Source organism: Hibiscus syriacus, unplaced genomic scaffold, assembly GCF_006381635.1.
Source record: "Hibiscus syriacus cultivar Baekdansim isolate YM2019G1 unplaced genomic scaffold, ASM638163v2 tig00014370_pilon, whole genome shotgun sequence".
Taxonomy (NCBI): domain Eukaryota; kingdom Viridiplantae; phylum Streptophyta; class Magnoliopsida; order Malvales; family Malvaceae; genus Hibiscus; species Hibiscus syriacus.
Genome location: NW_024062323.1, coordinates 303657 through 327738, shown reverse-complemented (window position 1 = coordinate 327738; position 24082 = coordinate 303657). Strand labels below are relative to the sequence as shown.

Below are 24082 nucleotides of genomic sequence, written 5' to 3'. Positions count from 1 at the left end.
ACATCTTGTTCAATTCCATCAAAGAATGATGTGAATCGACATTTTTATTTCGCTCAAATCCATCGCAGAAGGAGTTGGATCAGCGTCAACTTTTTGCTCGTTTCTATCACAGAAGGAGGTAGATCAGCACCAACGTCTCGTTCGATTCCATCACAGAATGATGTGGATCGACATTTTTATTTCGCTCAAATCCATCGCAGAAGGAGTTAGATCAACGTCAACTTTTTGCTCGATTCTATCACAGAAGGAGATAGATCAGCATCGACATCTTGTTCGATTCCATCACAGAAGGAGGTGGATCGACATTTTTATTTCGCTCAAATCCATCGCAGAAGGAGTTGGATCAGCGTCAACTTTTGCTCGATTCTATCACAGAATGAGGTAGATCAGCATCGACATATCGTTCGATTTCCATCACAGAAGGAAGTGGATCGACATTTTTATTTTCGCTCAAATCCATCGCAGAAGGAGTTGGATCAGCGTCAACTTCTTTCTTGATTCATCACATATGGAGTTGAATCAGCAACACCTCTCTAGAGGGATCAACATTTCCAGTGGAAAGACCAGGATGAGAAGAACACATAATCAGAAGAACTGAAGATGAAGACTCAACCAAGAGAACGAAGCAAAGATGACATCATTTGCAGCAAGGACCCGATGAATTTCGCAGGAGGAGAAGAATTGAAATTCTCAGTGAAGAGTTTGCAGCGCGACAAGAAGAGACCAATATAAAAAATGGTGTTTTATTGTCTTTGCTCCATTCCCGTTTCACAGCAATGAGCAAAGAGGGGTAGCTGTGAGCACCATTTTTTCAATTCTTTATCTCCACCATCATATATTTCAACACCAACCCCCCACAATCCCGCAAGAAATTTGCAACCACCCCACTTTGCTTATTTTATATATGTAAATTTTAGCTATAAAGAAAAGGAGGGGGGAAGAAAAAAAAAGGAATATAAAACGGGGGTTCAAACAGAAAAATGAGTGAAACAATTGTAGGGTTTTCTCTCAGAGATTTTAGAGAAATAAACAAGCAGATTAAAGGGTCAATTTTTAATTTTCGTATTCAAATACTGATTTTTTTTACTCTATGCTATTACGAGAAAATACTAAAATAAATAGAGGAATGAAGCAAAGTAGTTTACCTTGGCCAGAGTGGTGGTCCTAGAGGGTTAAAGCTTTCGGGTTGGTGGCCTAAGGTTGGTTCAACGCCGATTCACGGCGGTTTTGTGTGTTTCGGGTCTCGGTCAAGAGGAAAGAAAGAGGTTAGGCGATAGATGAAGTGAAAGAAGAAAAGAGTAAAGGAAGAAGGGCTTGAGGGAGGAGATGTAATGGTGGTGAATGGCCACCGACGTGGTGGCCGACGCGGTGGCCCTAAGGGTTTTGGTTGTGTCAGTCGAAGTTTGAGAGAAAAAATGGTTGAGAGTGGCGCAGGAGTTGTGAGCGTGAAGAAGAGAAAAGAAGAAGAAATTTATGTGCGGCTTTAGGGAAATTTATGTGCGTGGATGATAGCTTAGGTTTAGTTTAGGTTACATATTAAAAACGTTTTGGTAAAATTATAGTTTAGCCACTAGAATTTTAAGAGAATTAGTTATAGACCTATATTTATGTATATTTTGATTTAGGTCACTAGTTATTTTTAATTTACATGCTTATTCTCACATGTTTTATATATATTTTAAATTTTATATTTTAGCATGGCATGTCTTTATTTTTATATTTAAGTCACGTTTGTACATTATATATTAATATGTATGGTTTATAATTTTAATTATATATATATATATATATATATATATATATATATATGTATGTATATAATTTGTGATATTAAATTGCATGATATTTTTCATATATAGTTTAATAACTTAGATTAATTAGATTTTTAATTAGTTCCCTAACTTTAGAAGTTGTCATTTTAGATCCTTATTCTTTTAAATATTTTAGGATTCGGTACTTTAAACCTTGACCTTTTTAGTCTTTGAACTTAGATTTGACATAATTAAATAGGTTAAATAGAGCCTCCATTTTAGTATATATTTCAAACTAATCTTTTAATTTAGGGGATAATTCGAGACGGCCCTCGCGTAAACGCTCGAGGGACCATCTCAGTTATTCGATTCAATAATTAATTAAAATCAAATAGGATTAATATTAGATCCTACGTTCTTAGGCTTGAGCCCCTAGGTTCTTTAATTTTCATAATTTGACACCGTAGGTTAGAAAAAGCCTTAATTTATTTTTAGTATAATTAGGATAAATAAAATTTTGCTTGATTGCATTGTTTTTAAAACTTAAGGCACTGTTCACTTATTAAGGAGTTAATAGTATATCCTCCGCGATCGTGCTCAGGGGGTGACTACTGGTAATTCCCTAAAATAGTTGACATCCTTTTCAAAACTGCATCATGTTTTTCTAAAAACGAGGCAATGTTCGGTTATTAGGCACAATAGCTGATCTCCCGCATTTACGCTCGGGGGCGAATGCTATCGGTCTCAATAAACAAATACCCTTTTCAACTTTGCACCCTTAATGATTTTTAAATTAAATAAAGATCGAACTCAAAATTTACGATTTTAAATATAGGGTAATCAACTAGGTACCAATTTTTGGCCGCTTGTGGGGGTGCTAATCCTTCCCCACGCGTAACCGACTCCCGAACCTGATTTCTGGATTTTCGCAGACCCCAAAACTCGGTATTTTATTAAAATAAAATGTTTTACTAAAATCACCCAGTTTTTTACGGTGTTCCAATCTCACCTTAAATGATTGGTGGCGACTCCTCACATTTTTAAATGATTTTCAAAGAGAAAACCCCCGAGTCGGTATCGGTCTTTCCCCGCCCGGGCGAAAAACGGTGTCGACAACACGCATTTGTGTGAAATAAACTTAAACACAATATATAAAAAATTGTACAAATTAAAACTAAATAAATGGCTTGCCCTATTGATAAGGGCACGCCCAAGATGTCCCTGGTTCGAATCCATGCCAAAGCTCTTTTACATCCAGTATATTTTCCCTTGTCACATGTGATGAACGTGTCACCACCTGATTGGTGAGAAAAAATATTTAATTAACATATTAAAATTAATTAAATTTACCCTCTAATTATATAGTGACTCGTGACACCTTCAGATTGGAGGATTAAATTTATTTAATTGAATTAAAATAATGACTATATTGATACAATATGTAAATATTAAGGATCAAATATATAATTATACAAATTTTATTAACTGTCGCATCATCAGCTCCGTTAAAAATTAACGGCCGGTGACTTGATTGAACCATTTAAATAATTGAGTGGTCTAATTGATCATTTTCAAACGTCGGTGGTCAAAATGGTTTATGACTATAGTTCGGTGGTCACCTTTATAGTTTACCCTAAATTGTATATACAGTTAAAACTCTATAAATTAATAATGTCATGACCGGAGAAATTTATTAATTTAGAGAGTTATTAATTTATTGATAAATTAATAATTATTAATTTAAAGAGTTTTTAAGTAATTATACTGTACATACCAAACAAAAAGGTAAATTAGTCTATGCCTTTTAGAATTACGTTGTAAGAGATGAGTTAAATTAATAATGAGCTCCAAATAGACTTGAACTTTAAAGAAAAACAGACAACTATTAAATCATATTTCAATAGAGTGTAATATATATTTTTTTCAGTTTCTATGAATTATTAATTTATAATTTTCGTGGGACCGAAAATTATAAAGGGATCTCACGAAAAATTATTATCTTATTATTTTATCGAGTTTTTCATTTTTTTACATTGACCCAAGTCAAAACCGGATAAATTTATTATTTTAAAAAATTTATTAATTTATAAGTATTAATTTAAAGAGTTTATACTGTATGCGCAACTTGTAAAGTGGTTAAACAATATCTTTTGTTTTGACTTCAATTTTTGGTTTTTCGGATTTCATTATCTGCACGCATATCAAAGTATTATTTACATCTTTTTATTAAAAGGGAGTCTTATGTACATTTTATTTCCATTATTTGAGGACATAGAATTTTGTCCTCCCTAATAAACAAATTTTCAAAATTACTATAAAAAAATGGAAAATTATTTGGTATAATATTTCATTGGAGAAGAAAAGTAGAGCAGTACGTCACGCAACTTAGACCCGTCAAGCAAACCAAGTTCTTGTCCATTTTGTCTCTTACCAACGGGACATTAAATTTATTTTTTATTCTCTTTTACTCTTTTATTATATATTTATCATCACATATTTATTATTTGAATTTAAATATTAGTATATTTTTTGTGCAGGTGATGTCAAATTATAATCGAGTTTATTGTTTTTAATACCTATGTAAATGAATTACTATGGGAAGCCTAATTTTTATTATCATCAAATGAAATAAAAAATTATGCAAATAACATACTCAAAAGCGAGGGTTCTAATAGTTTCATGGACCTCATCTAATTTAAGATTATGGTTAGTTAATACACCATTGTAACTTAAGTAACGTGCTACACTTATTTGTAGGATAAAGTAAACAAATGGTTCATCGGCTATTAGGTATTGTTTTATTAAGTTTCTCGATTATTAAAAGTTATAAAATAGTCATCATACTATTTATTATGTTCCGAACTCGTCATTTTCCATTAAAAAAACCGACAGTTGTCTAAGTTGGATGTTAATATGGTGATTGGGATGTGATAGTTGTTTGAGATTTTGGAATAAGATTTTATCATATCATAGTTAACAAATTAACGTTCAACTAATAATACCATCAACTTTTTAACGAAAAAGGACGAAATTCGGAACATAATGAATAGTCGGATGACCATTTTGTAACTTTTAATAGTCGATAAATTTAATAAAACATTACTCTATAGAAGAATGATAATTTTGTAACTTTTAATAATCAAGAGACTTAATAAAATATTATCTTATAGTCGGGGTACCAGTTATGTCATTTACCTTTATTTTTATGAGAATGAGCAACTTGAAATAAATGTTTATGGGTTTAATTGTATTGAGTTCAAACAACATCTTATTTGAGTCGTTTGAAATGCTCATTTATAATAAAACTTAAAATATATAAAATAAAATAAAATAAAATATAATCTAATTCTCATTTTAATTTCCGAATAATTTAAAAAAAAATAATGTGAACTAAACTGCTTTTTTAAGAGAAAAAATGAACTATAACTAAAATCACATTCACATCTCACTTGAAAAAATAGAATGAATAATTATTTTTATAGATTAAAAAACATCGGAGGGACCAAAGGTCACCGTTACTGACAATAAAAATACAAATTAAATAAAGGAATTTGTTGATGAGATGAGAAAATATTGAAGAGATAAGTAATTCTGTTTATTATTCAAGAAGCGGCAAATCCTGCTATCACAGAACAAACAACCCAGAACAACAACATTTAGGAGGAACAAATCCCCCATGTTATACAAAGATCATGATTAACCACATCACTCCTAATAATTTTCCTAAACATATTTACTCTAACTATCCCTTTTATACATTCTATAATATCTTCAACACCTCTATGTATACCCCTAAACTGCCTATGATTTCTCGTTTCCATATACAATATATGTAAGCATTCCAAAGTAACTTAAGTGTATACACCTGTTTTGTCCGAATTTTAATTATTATTATTATTTTATTTTAATATTAATACATTTTATTTTATTTAAAGACCCAAAACCCAATTACAAGGAGACCAACTAGCCCTAACATTACAATAGACCCGGGCCCAACCAAAAGGGGCCCTATAGAGCATCCCTCACCACTCCATCACCGACTGTTGTTGCCTCTGTCGTTCACCTCAATCGCGCCGACACTGCCGAGAAGGCCATTGTTTCAACCACTCCATCGTCATCACCTTAGCAAACAATGAAAAGGAGGGAAATCAGTCAATCCATACCAAACTCATTAAAAATCACACTAAATAAAAAATGGATATGGTTTTTAATGAGGTTTAGGGAAATCATTTCCCTATGGCCATAACTTTCACCGAATTATCACCAAACACAACAACCATATAAGGAAAACAGAGGAAGAAAAAGAGGGGATCGAAAATACAGAGGGAAAACGAAAGGAAAAAAATAAAAAAGAGAAAAAAAACGTTACCGCTCAGTTTCAAACGCCCTTGATTCGCCGGAGTCGTGGAGATCCCCACAACATTAAAGGTATCCCCTTTCTTTTTCGAGTTTTGGTATTTAAGAGAGTGTGATGAGTTAAGATAGAGATTTGGGGTCTTTTTGTTTGCGGGTTTGAAAAGATGGGGTCAAAGGAGATTATTGGCCTCTCGTCGGGATTGTCTAAGATGGTGGTCGGAGGGATTTAAAACAGGATGAGAGAAGAAAAAAAAAGTTTAATATAAAAATAAGTGTCAAAACTATACTCAAAATTAACTTTTGATACATAAGGTTTTTTTCGTTACACTTTTAGGTTTCTACCATTAAAATTTTTTATTAAGTGACACATGTCAAGTTCTGATTTTTTTAAAAAATATTTTTTAAAAATATTTTATTTAAAAAAAAAGATAGGCGCGACACGTGTTACTTAATAATTTTTTAAAGATAGATACCTAAAAATATAACAAAAAAAATTAAATACTTATTTTTAATATAAAATTCTTTATGCATTAAAACGTTGATGATACTCACTCATTTTTGTATTAAGCCAAAAAAAAATTGAAGGAAGGGGGAAACGGCGGCAGGAGTTATTGAAATAAAAGAATTAGGTTTTGTGAAACATAATTTAGGCTTGATTGGGCCCCAGCGAAGCATAGCCGTTTAGGCTGACCCACTATTTTCTTTTTTCGTGATTCATGGGTTATTTACAATATTAGGGCTTACTATTTTGCGTTCTTCTCTTGTTATCCCTGATTTTAGCAATGAAGTTCTTGATTTCAGATTTAAATTTTTGATCTGTTTCATTCTGGTCCATAATCCATGTTGGTTCTTATTTTTGTTTCTTTTATTTTAGGCATGTTATTTCATTGATTTTCATTTTAGTCCTAATTGGTTGTTAAGTGTTTTATTGCGATTCAAGTGCTTGTGCTTAACGTTATTTATGTTTCAATCCTCATCTTTGTCATGCCTTATATTTATGCATATTTAGTTTCTGAACTTGGCATTCAAATATCTCATGTTTGACACTCGTTGCATTTAAATCCCGCCTTTTAGTATATACGTATGCTATACGCAAACATATATTATAATTTGATTATGTCCATGTATATAAATTTGTGCTTTTTGGTTCTCATTTTTTTGAATATTAATATATATACGTAATAGACGTATTATACGCCTCTGTTTTCATGCCAGCTCTTTATTTATATATTAATTTATTATCTAAATATTTTTTGAGATGTTAATTAATGTTTCAACGCCTGTATGTATAGTAAGTATATTTTATATTGTTTCTCGTAGGTAATAGGTCACATGTGTACATATTTGTAATATTATTTATTTCTGTATACTAAGTACAATAATATATATATATATATTAATTGTATTATTTTTATGCATGCCATGTATGTATATGTGTAATTTGGTGCATATAGGTGTAGGTTTTATTTTAATTAATTTGTATGATATCATTCATTAACGTTCCTTGACTCGAATCAAATAATTTGATTAAAGTATAATACCCGTTTATTTTGAAATTGTGGGAAGTGATTGTCTTAAGGTATAAGAAGGTCACACTCGATGATTTTTAAAATAAAGGGGTATCATATTAAGCGAAATCATAAAATTTATTTCAAATACGAGACTTAGAAAAATATTACGTTATTTTAATTAAATTCACTGAGAAAAAACTATTAGATTAGATCTAAGATTTGGTCTCGATGTCTTTAAATAATTGAATATCTTTATTCTCATTAAAGGTTGGTAAAATAGTTAATTAATTGTATTCATTTGATGTATACATTTACGTTTCATCTTATTTTGAACGTGTTTAAAAGGGGTCTCAAATTAAGTTATACTTGAATGTATAAGTTTTATTGCAATGACAACTAATAATTAATTAGGTACCGATTTAGGACGTTGTGGGGGTGTTAATCCTTCCACGTGCGTAACCGACTCCCGAACTCAAATATTTGGTAACACATACCGTAAAATTATTGTTTTAATTCAAATTAATATTTTATTAAAATAACAAATATGTTTTTGGGTGCCCAATAACACCCTAATCAAATATTGGTGGTGACTCCACGAACCAATTTTATTGTTTTTAAACTCGAGCCCCAAATTATTCTAGGCGAATGTTTTTACAAAATCCCATTTTTTAATCGACAATATTTTAAAAGGAACGTCTCGACACTAAGAACGTAAACAATTAAAGATTTTCCTTTGAACCGTGCAACAACCCAACTGAACTATCCTTCCCAGCTCGCTACATCCCTCTCATTCCCATACAGCTCCTATTATCAGGCAACACACCACAGTTCCTACAGCTCCCATCAACTACCATCCCCATTCTAAGCAATCTATCAACAGCAGGTAGCCTATCTAGAATTGCCATCAAAATATCATAGAATGCTTGTGAACACTCATAGGAAACCAAACAATCTTCTGCCACACCACATTCCCAAACACAACCCTGATCTCATTCCAAATCCACCTTGCAGTGACCTTAGACCCATCAACCAAGGCACTATATTTCAATAATAAAAATAATAAAATAAATCAAAATTACAATAAACAAGTATAGAGAGAAAAATTGGAAACAATAGTCACCAAAATATTCATACAAAAATAAAATATTAAATCTTAAGATACAAAGAAAAACAAAACATTCTATTGAGAATGGCGACCAACATCAAAAGAACTCGGTAATCTTCATAAAAATTCATTGTCTTTGTCGAATGACACATTAGGAAGTGATGGAGTGTTGAGCGAACCAAACTATCTAAAAGGTTGTTTCGCTACACAATACTGATTATATCGACAAATAACATTTTACCAAAGAGATGATCTGACTATACTTGACCATTGATGAACAAATAAAAAAATAAATGTCGTGATGATTTTTGTACGAGCACCAAAACGACAATAAGATATGTGAAAAACTTACAAATTATTACTATTACACTATCATTAATTTCAATTGTTAAGTACTACTGGTTAGACATGCTATAATATCAATTCATTTTGAAGCCTAAAAAGGTACTGATAAATAAGAGATAATCTAAAGCCACATTTGTTATCCTCTAGAATATCTTTATTTACCAATGGCGTGGAATCGAAATATATTATAGATGATGAATATAACCTTTAAATAATTTTATAAAAAATATCTCTAATTTGTCGGCAAATATGTGTATGAGAAAACACCAAATGTGATGTTATATTATGTTTTGTATACAAGAAAGCATGGATTATTAAGTCGTATCTGTTTCCTTTCGCGTTAGGTTAATGGAAAGGGTAAAGTAAAAAAATGGTCCTCTGATTATAGGACACTACTTTATTAAGTCATTCGACTATTAAAAATTATGAAACGGTCATTCGACTATAGAGTGTTAATTTATTAAGTCCCTTGACTATTAAAAAATACAAAATGTTCAACTGACTATTCATTATATTTCAAACTTATCCTTTTATGCTAAAAAATTAACGACTTTATGAGCTAAACGTTATCTTGTTGACTGTGATATGATAAAACATAATTCTAAAATCTCAAACAACTTTCATATTTTAGTCATCATGTTAATATCTCGTTCAAATGATAGTCAAATTTTTAACAAAAAATTGATGAGTTTGAAACATAATAATAGTCGGCTGACCATTTTATAACTTTTAATAGTCGAGAGACTCAACAAAACAACACTCTATGATCAAATGATCATTTTGTAACTTTTAATAGTGTTAGAGCTTAATAAAGTAATATCCTATAGTCAGGGGACCATATGTGTACTTTACCCTAATAAAAATTAACAAACCCCTCACAAAATGCTACCGCTGTATAAGCCTAGAAACTTACACAAAATGCCAATTTAGTCATCTGACTGTTAAATCTCCGCCCTTCCTTCCTTATCACACCCAGTACTTCCTTTCTCTTATATTTATCTCCCCCACCATCATCTTCTAGCGGACGAGAGCTTCAGTTCTAATTTTTCATTTTTCCAATAATCACGCCTTCTTCATTATCCTATATCTGAAATAACTTCGTTTTCCCAGCTTTTAAACTAGTCTATCCTCTCTTATTCATTGGCTATTGCCGCCCTTCCTCGATTAGTTTTTAGTGCATTAAAAGGTCCGTTTTCTTCGCTCTCGAATCCTGTTTTGCTGCTGCTGCTCAGTAATTGTTGAAGCAAAAGGTTGAAAATGGCTCCAAGGAACAGCCGCGGAAAGGCCAAAGGAGAGAAGAAGAAGAAAGAAGATAAGCGTATATCTCCATTTCTATTAAAGCTTTTTCTGGATTTTTTCTTTAATATTTTTTTGTTCATTGATGAGATTCGAATCAGAAATTCGAGAATTAGCATGAAATTAGCACTTGTCCTATCATTTTTGTTTCGCCATTGCAGTTCTTCCATTGGCGATGGACATCACCGTACACCTCCCCGATGAAACTCATGTTATTCTCAAGGTTAATTTGTTCGTCGCTATATATTTCATGTTCTTTTGCACTCTCCATAATTTATGAACGAATCTTTGTTTTTTTAATCTGTAATTCAGTACAAGCTTCGCCCCTAACCGTTTCTTCTAATTCTGTTTTATCGTGGCATGCCATGCGTGCCTGTGAAGCCCTTACGCTTTTCTTTAGATTTTAGAGGCGACTCTCCACCTCACATGCTTTTCGAGCTTGGTTCTTTTAGTTACACAGCCGTAAATATTTTATTCCTTTCTATTACCATGAATGCTCACTGGTTGGTTATATAAACAGTCAAATACGAAAATACACTTCGAACATATCATAGTATTTTATAAAATATAAAAAAATATTTAATTTTTAAATTATTAAATTTATTAAATTGTTATAAAAAAATAGAAAGTGGTTGCGTGAATAGGTTAGGTACCAGTACCACAAAAGAATATACGGTTACGTAATTTGACTGTTGCAATATTTGGTTTTTTGTGGACAATTAGGCAAGAAATTAAAGTTTTATTTTGTTTTTATTTTATTTTCCACATGTGTTCTAATTTCTAAATTCAGATTGGAAAATATATGCAGGGAGTATCAACGGACAAAATCCTAGATGTTCGCCGTCTGTTGTCGGTGAAAACTGAGGCTTGCCACATCACCAATTTTTCGTTATCTCATGAGGTAAGGATAAAAGAAGGTGCTTGCATTTCTTATACAATTAATTACTTCTAAAGTTTTTTTTAGAAAATATATTATTTTATTAAACAAAATCTAATTCATTTATTTAATAATTTATAGATTTTCGAAAGAAAGAAAACCAAAGAGGGCAAAAGTGACACAAATAGGTTGAAATTGACACCTTGGAATCAATCACGGTGGCAATCATCCATTAATTGATAACGAAAACATTTATCAAAAACAGTGTTTAGTTTAATTATTCTAATTGTGAAAAAAAAACATAAAAAAAAAACTATAAACTTTTGAAAATTTGGACGGTAAATTTCATCACGTATTTGATATTTTCCTATTAACTCGGTGCGAACAAATGTTGCAATTGAAATTCTCCCGTTTTTTGTAAAAGGATAGGTTGATTGAATTATGTAAAAATAATTTATTTAATCAGTAATTTTTAAAATTTTCAAACAGTTATACAATTATTATAACAATTTATTTAATTGTTATAAAATAATCTTTAAATTAATAAATTATTATAAAATAAATTTAAGTTATCAAATTTAAAATTTAATGATTATTTTATAATATTTAAAATATTATTTTTACACTATTCAACAATTACTTTATCTTTTCAGGAAAAAAAGAATTTCTTTGTCATAAAATTCTCCGCTCCCTTCCCACCTACTTTTTTATTTTGCAAAATTGGATTCTCTTTATTTACAGAAAATCCAAAATTTGTATTGAAATGAGGATTGAGAGAAAATCTGGTGTCTTTTAGGCAATTTAGGCGTAGTTTAAGGGAAAATTTGAATGTTTCAACCTAAACTAATTATATATATATATATTGTTTTCTAAACTTTGCAGGTTAGAGGAGCGCGGTTAAAAGATACGGTCGACGTTTCAGCACTCAAGCCGTGCATTTTAACTTTGACCGAAGGTAAAAATTTTAGCAGGGCAAAAAAGTAAAATTCTACGACGATCAGTACTGTCATTGCATGCTAAGTACGTAATTACTAATTAGTAGTAGCATTACCATCTCAGAGTTATCTAATCGTCGTTGTTCTGTTTCTGCCATCAAAATTTGATTAAAAATATGAACAGACGACTACACTGAAGAGAGCGCGGTGGCGCACGTTAGACGGGTGCTGGATATCGTCGCCTGCACTACGTGCTTCGGGCCATCCGCCACCGTCAAAGATCAGCCCAAGCTTGACTCTAGCAAGAATACGCCGGTTGCGCTGGACAAGGGTAGTGTCGCCGCCAAGAAAACTACCGTCATTAAGGATAAAGAATCTTTGTCGAAATCTTCAACGAAGGACGTGCCAATTGATGCAGAAGGAGAGATAAGCCATTCTCGTCCTAAGCTCGGCACCTTCTACGAATTCTTCTCTCTCTCTCATCTCACTCCTCCTCTTCAGTGTACTCTCTCCCTCTCTCTCTCTCTCTCTCTCTCTCTCTCTCAAACTTTGATTTTTTTTTCTTGTTTCTCTCTCGCACGATTTGAATTTAGCAACATTTTCCTGCCTTTTCAGTTATAAGGAAAGGGGAGAAGCGGCATGTTGAGGAGCTGGCCAGTGACGATCATATCTTCTCTCTTGAAGTGAGATATTGTTTTCTGAACCGCTTGCAGTGATGCGTCTTTTTCTTCGCAGTACTATCTCTCTCTTAGACTCTTTCTCTTGTATTTGTAATGTGATTTTGTAATAACGATCAGGTTAAGCTTTGCAATGGAAAGCTGGTTCATGTTGAAGCTTGCCGGAAAGGATTTTGTAGCGTTGGGAAGCAGCTGATCCTTTGTCACAATCTTGTTGATTTGTTACGCCAACTCAGTAGAGCTTTTGATAATGTCAGCTTTTTTTATTTTCCCTCCTTTTTAGATATTACTTCTGTTTGTTTATTTTCTCTTTATCTAAACTAATAAAATTATTTGAAATATGATCCGCATCAAATTTTGATAATCTTTATGATAGGTTAGCGGTTTTGCAGATGATGTTGTCTTTTATATGTTATCATGGTTTTCCATCGTTAAGCATGATATAGTTTGTTTATCAGCATATCTTAAGGGTTGATTTACTTCTGTAATTTTGATGATATTTGTGGTTTTTTAGCTGAATGAGTGATGTGGAGATTGATTTTTATCATTGGTTTTTAGCACCGATGTTTCGGGAATATGTTGAAGTTTGATATGGAATGCTATGAACATGTTAATGGTAAATATGATTGTTTTGTGATTTTGGTTTTTCCACTTAGGTCAATGGTTACTAAGTGATACATTTGGTTGGTTACTAATCTTAAATTTGATATGATTCCTATTATTTGGTATTGTATAGTTTAGAATTTTTACAAGTGGTTTGTGATCAATTTTGACTTTGACTTGGGGAAAATAATGTATTTGGCTAAAAGAAATTTTTTGAATATGTTCAAGCATGATATTTGATCTTTGAAATTATAAATAATAATATTTGGGTATGAAGTTTAATTGAGTACTCTAAGATTTATGTATGAATTTCTATGGTGCTAAACTTGTGGATATGAGCTACCGACTACTGTGTTGGCATGACCTTTACATAGTTTTGTAATGGTTAAATTGATGAGAAACTTTCTTTTAGTTAGCGGAAAAGAAAAATGAAGTTTGTGTGTGATGCTTGAGGTGACTAGATGAGTTGTTGATATCCTTAAATCAGATTTAAAATTATATTGCCATCGATTGAAAGTTCCTTTCAAAGAGATTTTAATGACAATATTACGAATATGTAGTGCGTCTTTTCTACGTGTTTCTTTTGACTTGTTTTTGTGAAGTTAACTGAATTGTGTCTGAATCTATTAATTGGTTCATGTTTCCTCCTCTTATTTTTCTAAAGAATTTACTCATGTTAATATCTTGATATGTATATTACAGGCTTACTCTGATCTCATGAAAGCGTTTTTGGAACGTAACAAGGTATGCTCATTGCATCACTGCTTGTCCTTTTAATTTAGTTTCTTTGTTGGACTTAGCTTAAGATATCATCTATCAAGATAAACTACGATTGTGTTGTTTCACGATTTTTTTTCTTTTTGAACTTCTTTTTCCAGTTTGGGAATCTTCCTTATGGCTTTAGAGCCAATACCTGGCTCGTACCTCCAATCGCAGCACAATCACCTTCAAATTTCCCACCTCTCCCCACAGAGGATGAAACATGGGGAGGCAATGGAGGCGGTTTAGGAAGAGATGGAAAAAGTGATTTGATACCTTGGGAAAATGAGTTTTTATTTCTGGCATCTATGCCCTGCAAAACAGCAGAGGAGAGACAAATACGGGACAGAAAAGCATTCCTTCTTCACGGTCTATTTGTTGACGTGGCCATTCTCAGAGCCATTAAGGCTGTGAAGTATGTAATGGAAAATCTGAATCCAAGTTGTTCAATAAAGAATGGCGAGAATCTTTACACCAAGAGAGTGGGGGACTTGAATATTACGGTAATGAAAGATGCTTCAAATGCGAGCTGTAAGGTGGACACTAAAATTGATGGTATTCAAACTATTGGAGATCAAAATAATTTGCTAGAAAGGAACTTACTGAAAGGGATCACAGTTGATGAAAATACAGCTGCACACGTAAGATATTTTGGAAAACGTTAATGATGAATGATTCTCTTCACAGTTTGGGATTCTACTTTGTGAACTGATGGTATTGAAACAGATTTTACATGTCAACTGCAGGACATTTCAACTCTAGGTGTGGTAAATGTGAGATACTGTGGCTATATTGCCATTGTGAAAGTTGAGGGGAGACAGAAGGAGAAAAGCAGCCTTCCATCTCCAAGCATTGAATTAGAGCAGCCTGAAGGCGGGGCCAACGCCCTCAATATTAACAGGTTATTCTGATTCCCACTCTATGTTAAACATATGTATTTACAAGCTGTATTATATTTTATTTTATCAAACTGTCGATTTAACGTATTTTAACATGTTTAGTAAATGGGTCTCTTCTTCAGTGTATTTACAGTATGATTTAAAAAATAAAATTTTGTTTCAAGTTTGCATTAAATCTTTTATAATGTTCACATTAATCTTTTTTGTAGGGATAACGTAAACCTCAAAGATGCAAATCAGTGGTTTGGCGGTATCTTGATTAGCATCTAGATGCTGATGCTTACATATAATTTATAGTTTCAACTAATTTTTTGTGATTGATAAATGGGTCACTTCCTGAGTGTATTTACACTACGATTTAAAAAATAATATTCCGTTCCAATTTTGAATTAAGTCTTTTCCGATGTTCAGTATTAATCTTTCTTGGAGGGACAACTTAAATATCAAAGAGGCAAATCATTAGATTTACAGTTTCTTGACTTGCATCTAGATGGTACAGCTAGCATGTGGTTTCAACTTTCAACTAAATCTTTGTGTTCATTATTATTTTAGGGTATTGCTAACAATTACCTAGTAGGCAATCTTTTAGCATATACTATTTATTTTACTAACATTGTGCATTGGTCAATAACTTTATTCATTGTTTCCAATTCATTGGTGAAGATACTATTATATACAGTAATCTTAACGAGTGCCCTAAAATAATAGATTCAAACCTAAATCATTTATAGGTAAAAGATTACTGTATATAATAAAGTTAAGATCATTACTCGAACCTAAATGATGGAAATCACAGGATTGGTGGTTGCTTGACTTGCATCTAGATCTGTGCCTTGCATATAGATTCAAGTTTCATCTAAGTCTTTTCTAGTTTTATTTATCCTGAAGGAAAAACTCTAACCTCGAATATGGAAACCATTTATAGGTGGTTGCTTGAGTTGGATCTACATCAAATGGTCTGGCTTGCATGCATTTTTTGGTTTTAATGGGGTTGCAACATAAACATGTCTTTTAATGCTTCTTCCCTTTTTGATGAAAAAACTAGTAATTTGTTCACTACCATGCGTTCATTTCTCCATAGTTTCGGGGGGTTTTTTTTGCTTTCTTTGTCTTCATGAGCATAACTCAACATTTCCCATTTTTCTCAGTTTGAGATTACTTCTTCACAAAACAATACCTCCAGAACTCAATAAGCCAACTTCACCTTCACAAGTTTTGGAACATGAAGAGCCTAGTTGTTCTCAATTTTCGGTGGAGGACCTGGTGAAAGAAAGTCTTGCTAAACTTGAGGAAGAGGAACTCAAACAGGAACCTTTCATGAGATGGGAGCTTGGAGCCTGTTGGATACAACACTTGCAGGACCAAAAGAATACAGAAAAAGATAAAAAGACATCCAAGGAGAAGCCTAAGAATGAGATGAAGGTTGAGGGACTTGGGACACCTCTTCGGTCCCTCAAGAACAGGAAAAGAACAGATGGGAGTGCAGGGTATGGAAACTCAAATTCTCAACCAGGTGCTGTTGAAATCGGTGCATTTATGGAATCTCCACTTCAAACCCATTCAAGAGATGATGAACTTGGTTTGAAGAGCAAGTTATCTGAAGAGGCCTTCACTCGACTAAAAGAATCAGATACTGGACTTCATAGCAAGGTAGATATTACTGAATACTGGTAGCATAGAGTTTGTTATACGAGGAAGCGTTTGTCTAATATGTCCATTTTTGCGTGACAGTCTTTGCAGGAACTTATTGACTTGTCACAGAAATATTACATTGAAGTGGCTCTTCCAAAATTGGTAACCTGACTGTTACTTATTTTCTTCATTGTGTCTGTCGACAAGGCTAGGGCTATTCCTGGTTCTAGTACTTATTATGTTATTACAGGTTGCAGATTTTGGTTCTTTGGAACTTTCACCAGTTGATGGGCGGACCCTTACTGATTTCATGCACACTAGAGGCCTTCAAATGCGTTCTTTGGGACATGTTGTAAGTGCCATATGCTGGGATATTTGTCTCTTAAATGCTTTCCTTGTACAACATCATTTGCTGCCCATCCCCTTGCCATAAAATTGCTTCTGGTGTTTTGAGCCTGTGAGATATAGCAATATGTAACACCGACATTATCATTTTCCGTAACAAGTTTTTGCTTTATATTTATATTCATAATAAGTTATTGATTGAAATTTCTTTTCTGCTCAGGTCAAGCTTTCTGGAAAGCTATCGCACGTGCAGTCACTTTGTATTCATGAGATGATTGTTCGGGCTTTCAAGCATATCGTACAGGCAGTGATGGCCACTGTTGACAACACTAATAAAATAGCTGAGTCAATAGCTTCTGCACTGAACCTGCTGCTTGGAGTCCCTGATAATGGAGCACTACACAAGTCTTGCAAAATCCATTCCTTGGTGTGGAAATGGTTGCAGGTCTTCCTGAAGAAGCGATATGAATGGGATATTAGCAACTTAGATTTCAATGAAATCAGGAAATTTGCAATTCTACGTGGATTATGCCAAAAGGTACACAGGAAGCCTGATTTTTTTGTTTACTTTTTTAAGGATTTGTAGATGAATTACCTTCCACTGTGTTCACATATTAATTATAAGAAGCTAAATTGTCCTTTGCCACTATTTTTGAAATTACAGTGACACGATACATAGGACTGCTCCTGGATAGTTTCTTACTTTATAACCTAGTTTCATTAGTGCTCTTTCCATGGAAAGAGCATATAATCTATGTAGGTGATAAGCTATGTAGATGATGGATTTTGCTATCAATGTGGCTGAAAACACAATTTTACTCTTCAGAATTTACAGTAAGGAATGGCTGTGTAGAGTACTTTGTATGCCTCGGGAATGGTTATAATTTATAAATATAAAAAACAGGAACTGGTTGTCGATGAAGTATCAACTTCCTTTTTCTTTCCTTCATTTCTTTTAGGTTGGGATTGAGTTGGTTCCAAGGGATTTTAACATGGATTCTTCAAGCCCATTTCAACCATCAGATGTTGTCAGCCTGGTTCCAGTCCATAAGGTGATAAACTCAAATCACGGAACATTCTCTTTTCTCCCTCCCCAACTTTGTTTCTGAATATGTTCACTTTATCTTAGATTTGTATGTTACTTCTTTCAGCAATCAGCATGCTCATCTGCTGATGGAAGGCAACTTTTAGAATCATCAAAAACAGCCTTGGATAAGGGAAAACTCGAAGATGCAGTGACTTATGGAACCAAGGTATATGACTTGTATCCTCTTTACACCTCATTCCAGCCTTGTGCTCCATCAAAATCTAGTCTCTAAAGTCTAACCTACTTTATTTTTCTGGTTGTGACAGGCTCTTTCGAAGCTGGTGGCAGTTTGTGGTCCATATCACCGAATGACAGCTGGAGCTTACAGCCTTCTTGCTGTAGTTTTATATCACACCGGAGACTTCAATCAGGTCTTGTTATTAACTATTTCTATCTTCAGGGTGGAAATCCATATTATACTAGAATAATATTACCCAAAACAAATTTATGGAAGTATTCTTATTTGAAACTTGAATTTTGTTTACTAGGGCTTTCAATTTGAATTTGAATAAGTAATATTTTTCCAATTTCAGGCCACAGTATATCAGCAGAAAGCCTTGGATATCAATGAGAGAGAACTGGGACTAGACCATCCCGACACAATGAAGAGTTATGGAGATCTTGCTGTATTCTATTACAGACTTCAGCATACAGAACTTGCTCTTGAGTACGTTAGTTTTCATTTTATACATTTTAAATCATGGCTAACGCAAGTTGGTTACAATTTATTCTTAGTGTCATGTAGCTGTTTACGTACCTTTTAATACCACAGATTATGCGTTATAGATGTTAAAGCATCTTCACAGTTTGTAGTGGTCATTCAATGAATTTCAGTTTCATGGATCCTAGGTTCTTAGATGCCTATAACTAGATGCATTTCTTTTGAACCCAATCATATCGCGCATAATGGGTTTCTGAAGAAGTATCACGCAATACGATTTAAAGTCATATTTTCCAACCTTTTAATCTAACATTTGTAAATTATTGTCTGATCAGATATGTAAAGCGTACCCTGTATCTTTTACATCTTACTTGTGGCACGTCTCATCCAAATACTGCCGCAACATACATAAATGTAGCCATGATGGAAGAAGGGCTAGGCAATGTTCATGTTGCCCTTAGATATCTCCACAAAGCTCTGAAGTGTAACCAAAGGTTACTTGGTCCAGACCATATTCAGGTTTGAGTTTTTTTTTTAAATCTTTTCCTAGTCAATAATCTTTGATATTTGTTATTTTTAAATTTGTTTTCATCATACACATCTTAAATGACTAAAACTGAAGTAATTGCAGAGTTTTTTTTTCATATATATTTTTTCTTGGTTTTTCTTTTAAAGGTAGTGCTTGCTTCAATAATCCTAATCCAAAAATGCATTCAGGACTACAGATAATTAAAGTAGTTCATAAGCATGATAAGTTAGGTCACATTGTGGTTGGCAAGACAATACTGTATCAGATGTTTCTGAAAAGCAGTGTCTCTTAAAACATGGAAATGGCTACATGAAACTTGATTTCGTATATATACATGCTTCCAAATCATCTCTTTGGAAGTATTACTAATGTATTATGAAATTTACTTCTGGTTTCCTTTTTCCTAACCAGAATAATGCTTTCTATGATAATATGTCCAGACAGCAGCAAGTTATCATGCCATAGCAATTGCACTCTCATTGATGGAAGCTTACCCTTTGAGTGTACAACATGAACAAACAACCTTGCAAATTCTCCGAGCAAAGCTGGGACCAGATGATTTGCGTACCCAGGTCTCTTCCTCATGCAAACCATAAATTGATCATGTACACTGATTCAAACCACTAATAGAAGTAACTTGCGATCTATAAACAGCACAGATACTGGTTCAAACTCTTAGTTGACAGAATAGAATGTAATGAAGAGAAAGTTGGCAGCAACAGCAGCTTTCTAATTTTTGACATAAACACATCAATTGCATGGCTTAAATCAATAATTTCTGACAGGATGCTGCTGCATGGCTTGAGTACTTTGAGTCCAAGGCATTTGAACAACAAGAAGCTGCTCGACATGGTACTAAGAAGCCAGATGCATCCATAGCTAGCAAGGGACACCTAAGGTAAATTATCTTTGCATATTCACCTGATAAGTGACTAAGAAATTGTTGAATGTTGTAACGCTATGCGGTTACGTATTGCTACTTTATGTGGCATTGACATAATTGCTCCTTCTGTTATGCCAGTTGCTTGTATATCTCCCAGTTAACAAGTGGGAAAAGTAATCAATATCCTTTGCTTGTGGATTCTTAAGATTTCACTTATTTCTCTCTGCTTAAGAGAATAAAATGTTCCTTGAGCGCGTTAGCAAAACAAATTAGTTTTCTATATGGTCTGCAATATACCATAAACACCTGTCTCAGCCTCTTCTCGTCATGGCTGGTGGATTATTATTTTATTTGTACCAAATTGAGGAAAATGAGAACAAAACTTTAGCTTGTTGTTTCAAATGTTTTTGGCCGGCATAAATAATTTTGAGCTCTAATATCTAAAATGTTAAAACCTCTTTTTACCGTTTGGGGATATTTATACATCCTTCTACTGGTGTTGATGTCTTACGCAATTTTGCAGTGTATCTGATTTGCTTGACTACATTAGTCCAAATCATGATGCCAAAGGAAGAGATACTGCAGCAGGAAAGAGAAGAAGCTACGCTATGAAGGTAATGTGGAGTTTTATTTGCGGTTTCTCAAACATCTAGTTGACATAATTTTTGATGACTCGCTTGAGATGAGTTAGGATCTAGCTGCCGTCTATGACAATATCTAGAGTTTGTTGGTGACCAAGTTTTTGCATATTGTCTAAGAGCAGTTTAAAGTCCTTAACTACTGAGTTAGCAAAACCGTCATAATGAGGCTCCATTAGACTGATGCATAATATTGCTTAAGTAAACCTTGAAGACATGGTGGCACATTCTTCTCCAAGAAAGGGGAAAATTTACTTTCTACTTTTGTTTAACAATTTTAAATTAAAAAAAAGGAATGCATCTAGACATCCTGGTATAGGCATAGCCGTATGGTCATGGAACGACTCATCAGACAAGCCTGGATAATAGCAAGTCCTTTTTTTTCCGAATAGAATAAAGACAAAAAATAGCAAGTCTGCATTCTAGGAAAAGGGCAACATGAGTTTTTTTTTTTTGGCATGCACTACCTGATGAACATTTTTCTTCCTTTTATTTTACTCAATTTCAATTCTCCTATGCAGGTGAAGGGAAAACTCCATCCGGAAAACTCCGAGGGGTCTTTCAAAGAGGCTGCAAAAGAGGCTTCAGACGAAGAGAAACTTTTATCTGAGCAGGAAGATAAAACATATGTTAAGCAGAAGACTAGCTCTTCACCTTTGCAGCCCCTTGCTCCTGTTGCAGAAGAGACAACTGAGGCAAAACCAAACATTGATAATCACATTCATTCTGAATTACATGACGAGGGGGATGATGGGTGGCAACCTGCTCAAAGGCCAAGAGCATCTACCTCATTTGGTGGACGGCGACTAAAGAATAGGCGAGCAACTATAGGCAAGGTTTTTAGTTATCAGAAAAAGAATATTGATTCTGATGTGGAATACCCCCTGGTCAAGGCTGCTAATCAAAATAGTAGGTATTACTTTTTAAAGAAACGGGCAATATCACATGGAGCTTATACAGATCAGCACACCTTGAAACCCTCCCAAGGTTCAAAATTTGGACGGGGAATAATCAAAACCGTTACGTACAGGGTTAAGTCCACTCCATCAAGTAAAATTTCAGCTGAAATCTCTGGAAATGGAGGCGAGGTCATAAGTTCTTCAGGAGGATCTGCTTCCACCTTGCCACCAAATGATCTCCGACCTATAGTTAGTCTTGGGAAATCTCCTTCTTACAAGGAAGTAGCTTTGGCCCCTCCAGGAAGTATCTCTAAACTGCACATCAGGCCTGAAAGTGATTGCCCTGATAGCCCAGATCTGAGTGTTGGAAAAAATCAGGAGGATGTTAATGAAATAAAAGACGAGTTGGATCAGTTGACTACAGGGACCAAACACATATTTGAAGAGAAGAATGAAAATGCTTCATTGGATTCAATAGATGGCTCAAAAGAGGAAATTGATGTAATTGCAATTCAAGAAACTAAATCACCTACTTTGATGGAAGATAATTCATCCTTGGTGGTGACTGAGAGAATGGAAGGACAAGAACTTGAAGCTGGTGGTGATGAGGCTCAAGAAGTTGTACAGGATGACACATTCATAAGTGGCATGCCAAGTTCTATTGATTCTCCTGAAAAGGAATTCTGCGAGAAGAATTTGTTCACAAGTTTTGTACCCCACAGAGTTTCAAGCTCCAATTTACAAGGGGTAGAAGAATTGAAGGACAAATCCTTAGCCCTAAATTCTGGTAACAGTCAGGGACTTGCCAACAAGAAGTTGTCCGCGTCTGCAGCTCCTTTCAACCCATCAACACCCATTCCACGTCCTGCACCACACCCTATGAACATCACCCTTCCTCCTGGAGCTGGACCTGTTCCAGCCATTGCGCCTTGGCCAGTGAACATGCCTATTCATCCTGTATCGCCTCCTGTCTTACCAAATCCCATATGCTCCCAATCTAACCATCCATATCCATCACCTCCTCCAACTCCAAACATGATGCAGTCTCTATCCTTCATTTATCCACCCTATACTCAACCCCAACCTGTACCAACAAGCTCCTTTCCAGTAACTAGCAGCGCTTTTCACCCTAGCCAATTCTCATGGCAGTGCAATGTGAACCCCAGTGTACCAAAGTTCATTCCTGGGGCAGTTTGGCCCGGTCATCCAATGGATTTCTCCATACCATCAAGGATTGTTGAGCCAAATACTGATCATATATTGGAACCAAAAATCCAAGGTGACGGTTCTAACCCTAGTTCAGCTTCAATGCATCCAGTGGATATTGACAATGCAAGAGAAGCTAGCAAAGAAGTCAACATTTCAACATCTGAGGCATTAAATAATGCTAATGAAATAGCTAGCTCTGGGTTGGAAAGTCCGCACGAAAATGGTCACTTGAATCAATGTATCTTTTACAATTCTGGAAATCAACCGAGCCAATACAACAGCCCAAACAAAAATGCCGGAGGCAGCGCTGAAAGGAAGAGTGATGATGAGAGAACCTTCAGCATTCTAATAAGAGGTAGAAGAAACCGGAAGCAGACGTTGAGAATGCCGATCAGTTTACTTAGTCGACCATATGGCTCGCAGTCTTTTAAAGTTATATACAACAGAGTTATTAGAGGGACTGAAGCTCCAAAACCTACTGATTTTTGTACGAGTGATGATTGTACAGCTAGTGCCACATAGCCAAAAGCTTTTTCCCTTTCCTTGCTGATTTTATCATAGAAAGATTGTCGAACAGGGCAGAAGAAAAAAAAATGATCAGTCTTCTAGCTTTATGGGAACAAGGACGAGTGTGGCTTTTGAAATCAGGTATCATGACTTAACAGTTTCTATTTGTGTTCAACCTTTTGGTGTGGGCATTTTGTTGAGAAGGTTTCATATTTGTGCAGAATTCAGAAATGATCCATTCTTTAGAAAAGCAACTATGATCTAGAAAGATACAATTAGGGCTTTTTGAGTGAGATAGGTCCAGAGTTTAGAAAAGCATACTCAATGTGGCGGGAGTGGAGTTCAGTTTTTCCAACTTAGGACATTTGCAGTTGTGTTTTTCATGTGCTAATGTATCACTGTGGTTTTGTTCTGCAGGTTCAAATGGTATTTAAATACTGGAGATTTAAGGAGTTGTTAAGGTGACAATTTTGGTCTATACTTTAGCTAGAACAATTTTTTATATTATTGAATTTTAAAACACTGGTTTCACCTTTTCGTTTTTTATAGAAATCACGCTGGTATTGGTTTCATTCAAT

At 34.2% G+C, this 24082-nt stretch overlaps 1 protein-coding gene across 2 annotated transcripts; it reads left to right on the top strand.

The window, feature by feature from the left end:
• The first annotated feature begins 10155 nt into the window (after positions 1-10155).
• On the top strand, positions 10156-24081 carry LOC120207186 (protein TSS-like). Of its 2 annotated transcripts, XM_039206702.1 has the most exons (24): positions 10157-10386; positions 10526-10587; positions 11173-11265; positions 12124-12196; positions 12361-12678; positions 12792-12859; positions 12974-13105; positions 14159-14200; positions 14335-14856; positions 14962-15116; positions 16263-16764; positions 16846-16908; positions 16997-17098; positions 17312-17629; positions 18051-18143; positions 18243-18344; positions 18445-18549; positions 18712-18845; positions 19175-19358; positions 19809-19940; positions 20154-20266; positions 20775-20865; positions 21411-23645; positions 23922-24081. In XM_039206702.1, the coding sequence occupies exons 1-23, from the start codon at positions 10326-10328 to the stop codon at positions 23517-23519; spliced, it is 5574 nt and encodes a 1857-aa protein (XP_039062633.1). In that variant the 5' UTR covers positions 10157-10325; the 3' UTR covers positions 23520-23645; positions 23922-24081. The 2 variants fall into 2 exon arrangements, with proteins under 2 accessions (XP_039062635.1, XP_039062633.1); XM_039206704.1 differs by lacking the exon at positions 18051-18143 and having other exon boundaries at positions 10156-10384; positions 10524-10587.
• The last annotated feature ends 1 nt before the right edge of the window (position 24082 follows it).

Coding starts and splice junctions, on each gene's coding strand:
- LOC120207186 (XM_039206702.1), top strand. CDS start 10,326: ATGGCTCCAAGGAACAGCCGCGGAAAGGCCAAAGGAGAGAAGAAGAAG. Junction 10,588..11,172: donor AAACTCATGTTATTCTCAAG/GTTAATTTGTTC, acceptor AAATATATGCAG/GGAGTATCAACGGACAAAAT. Junction 18,550..18,711: donor ACACCGGAGACTTCAATCAG/GTCTTGTTATTA, acceptor TTCCAATTTCAG/GCCACAGTATATCAGCAGAA.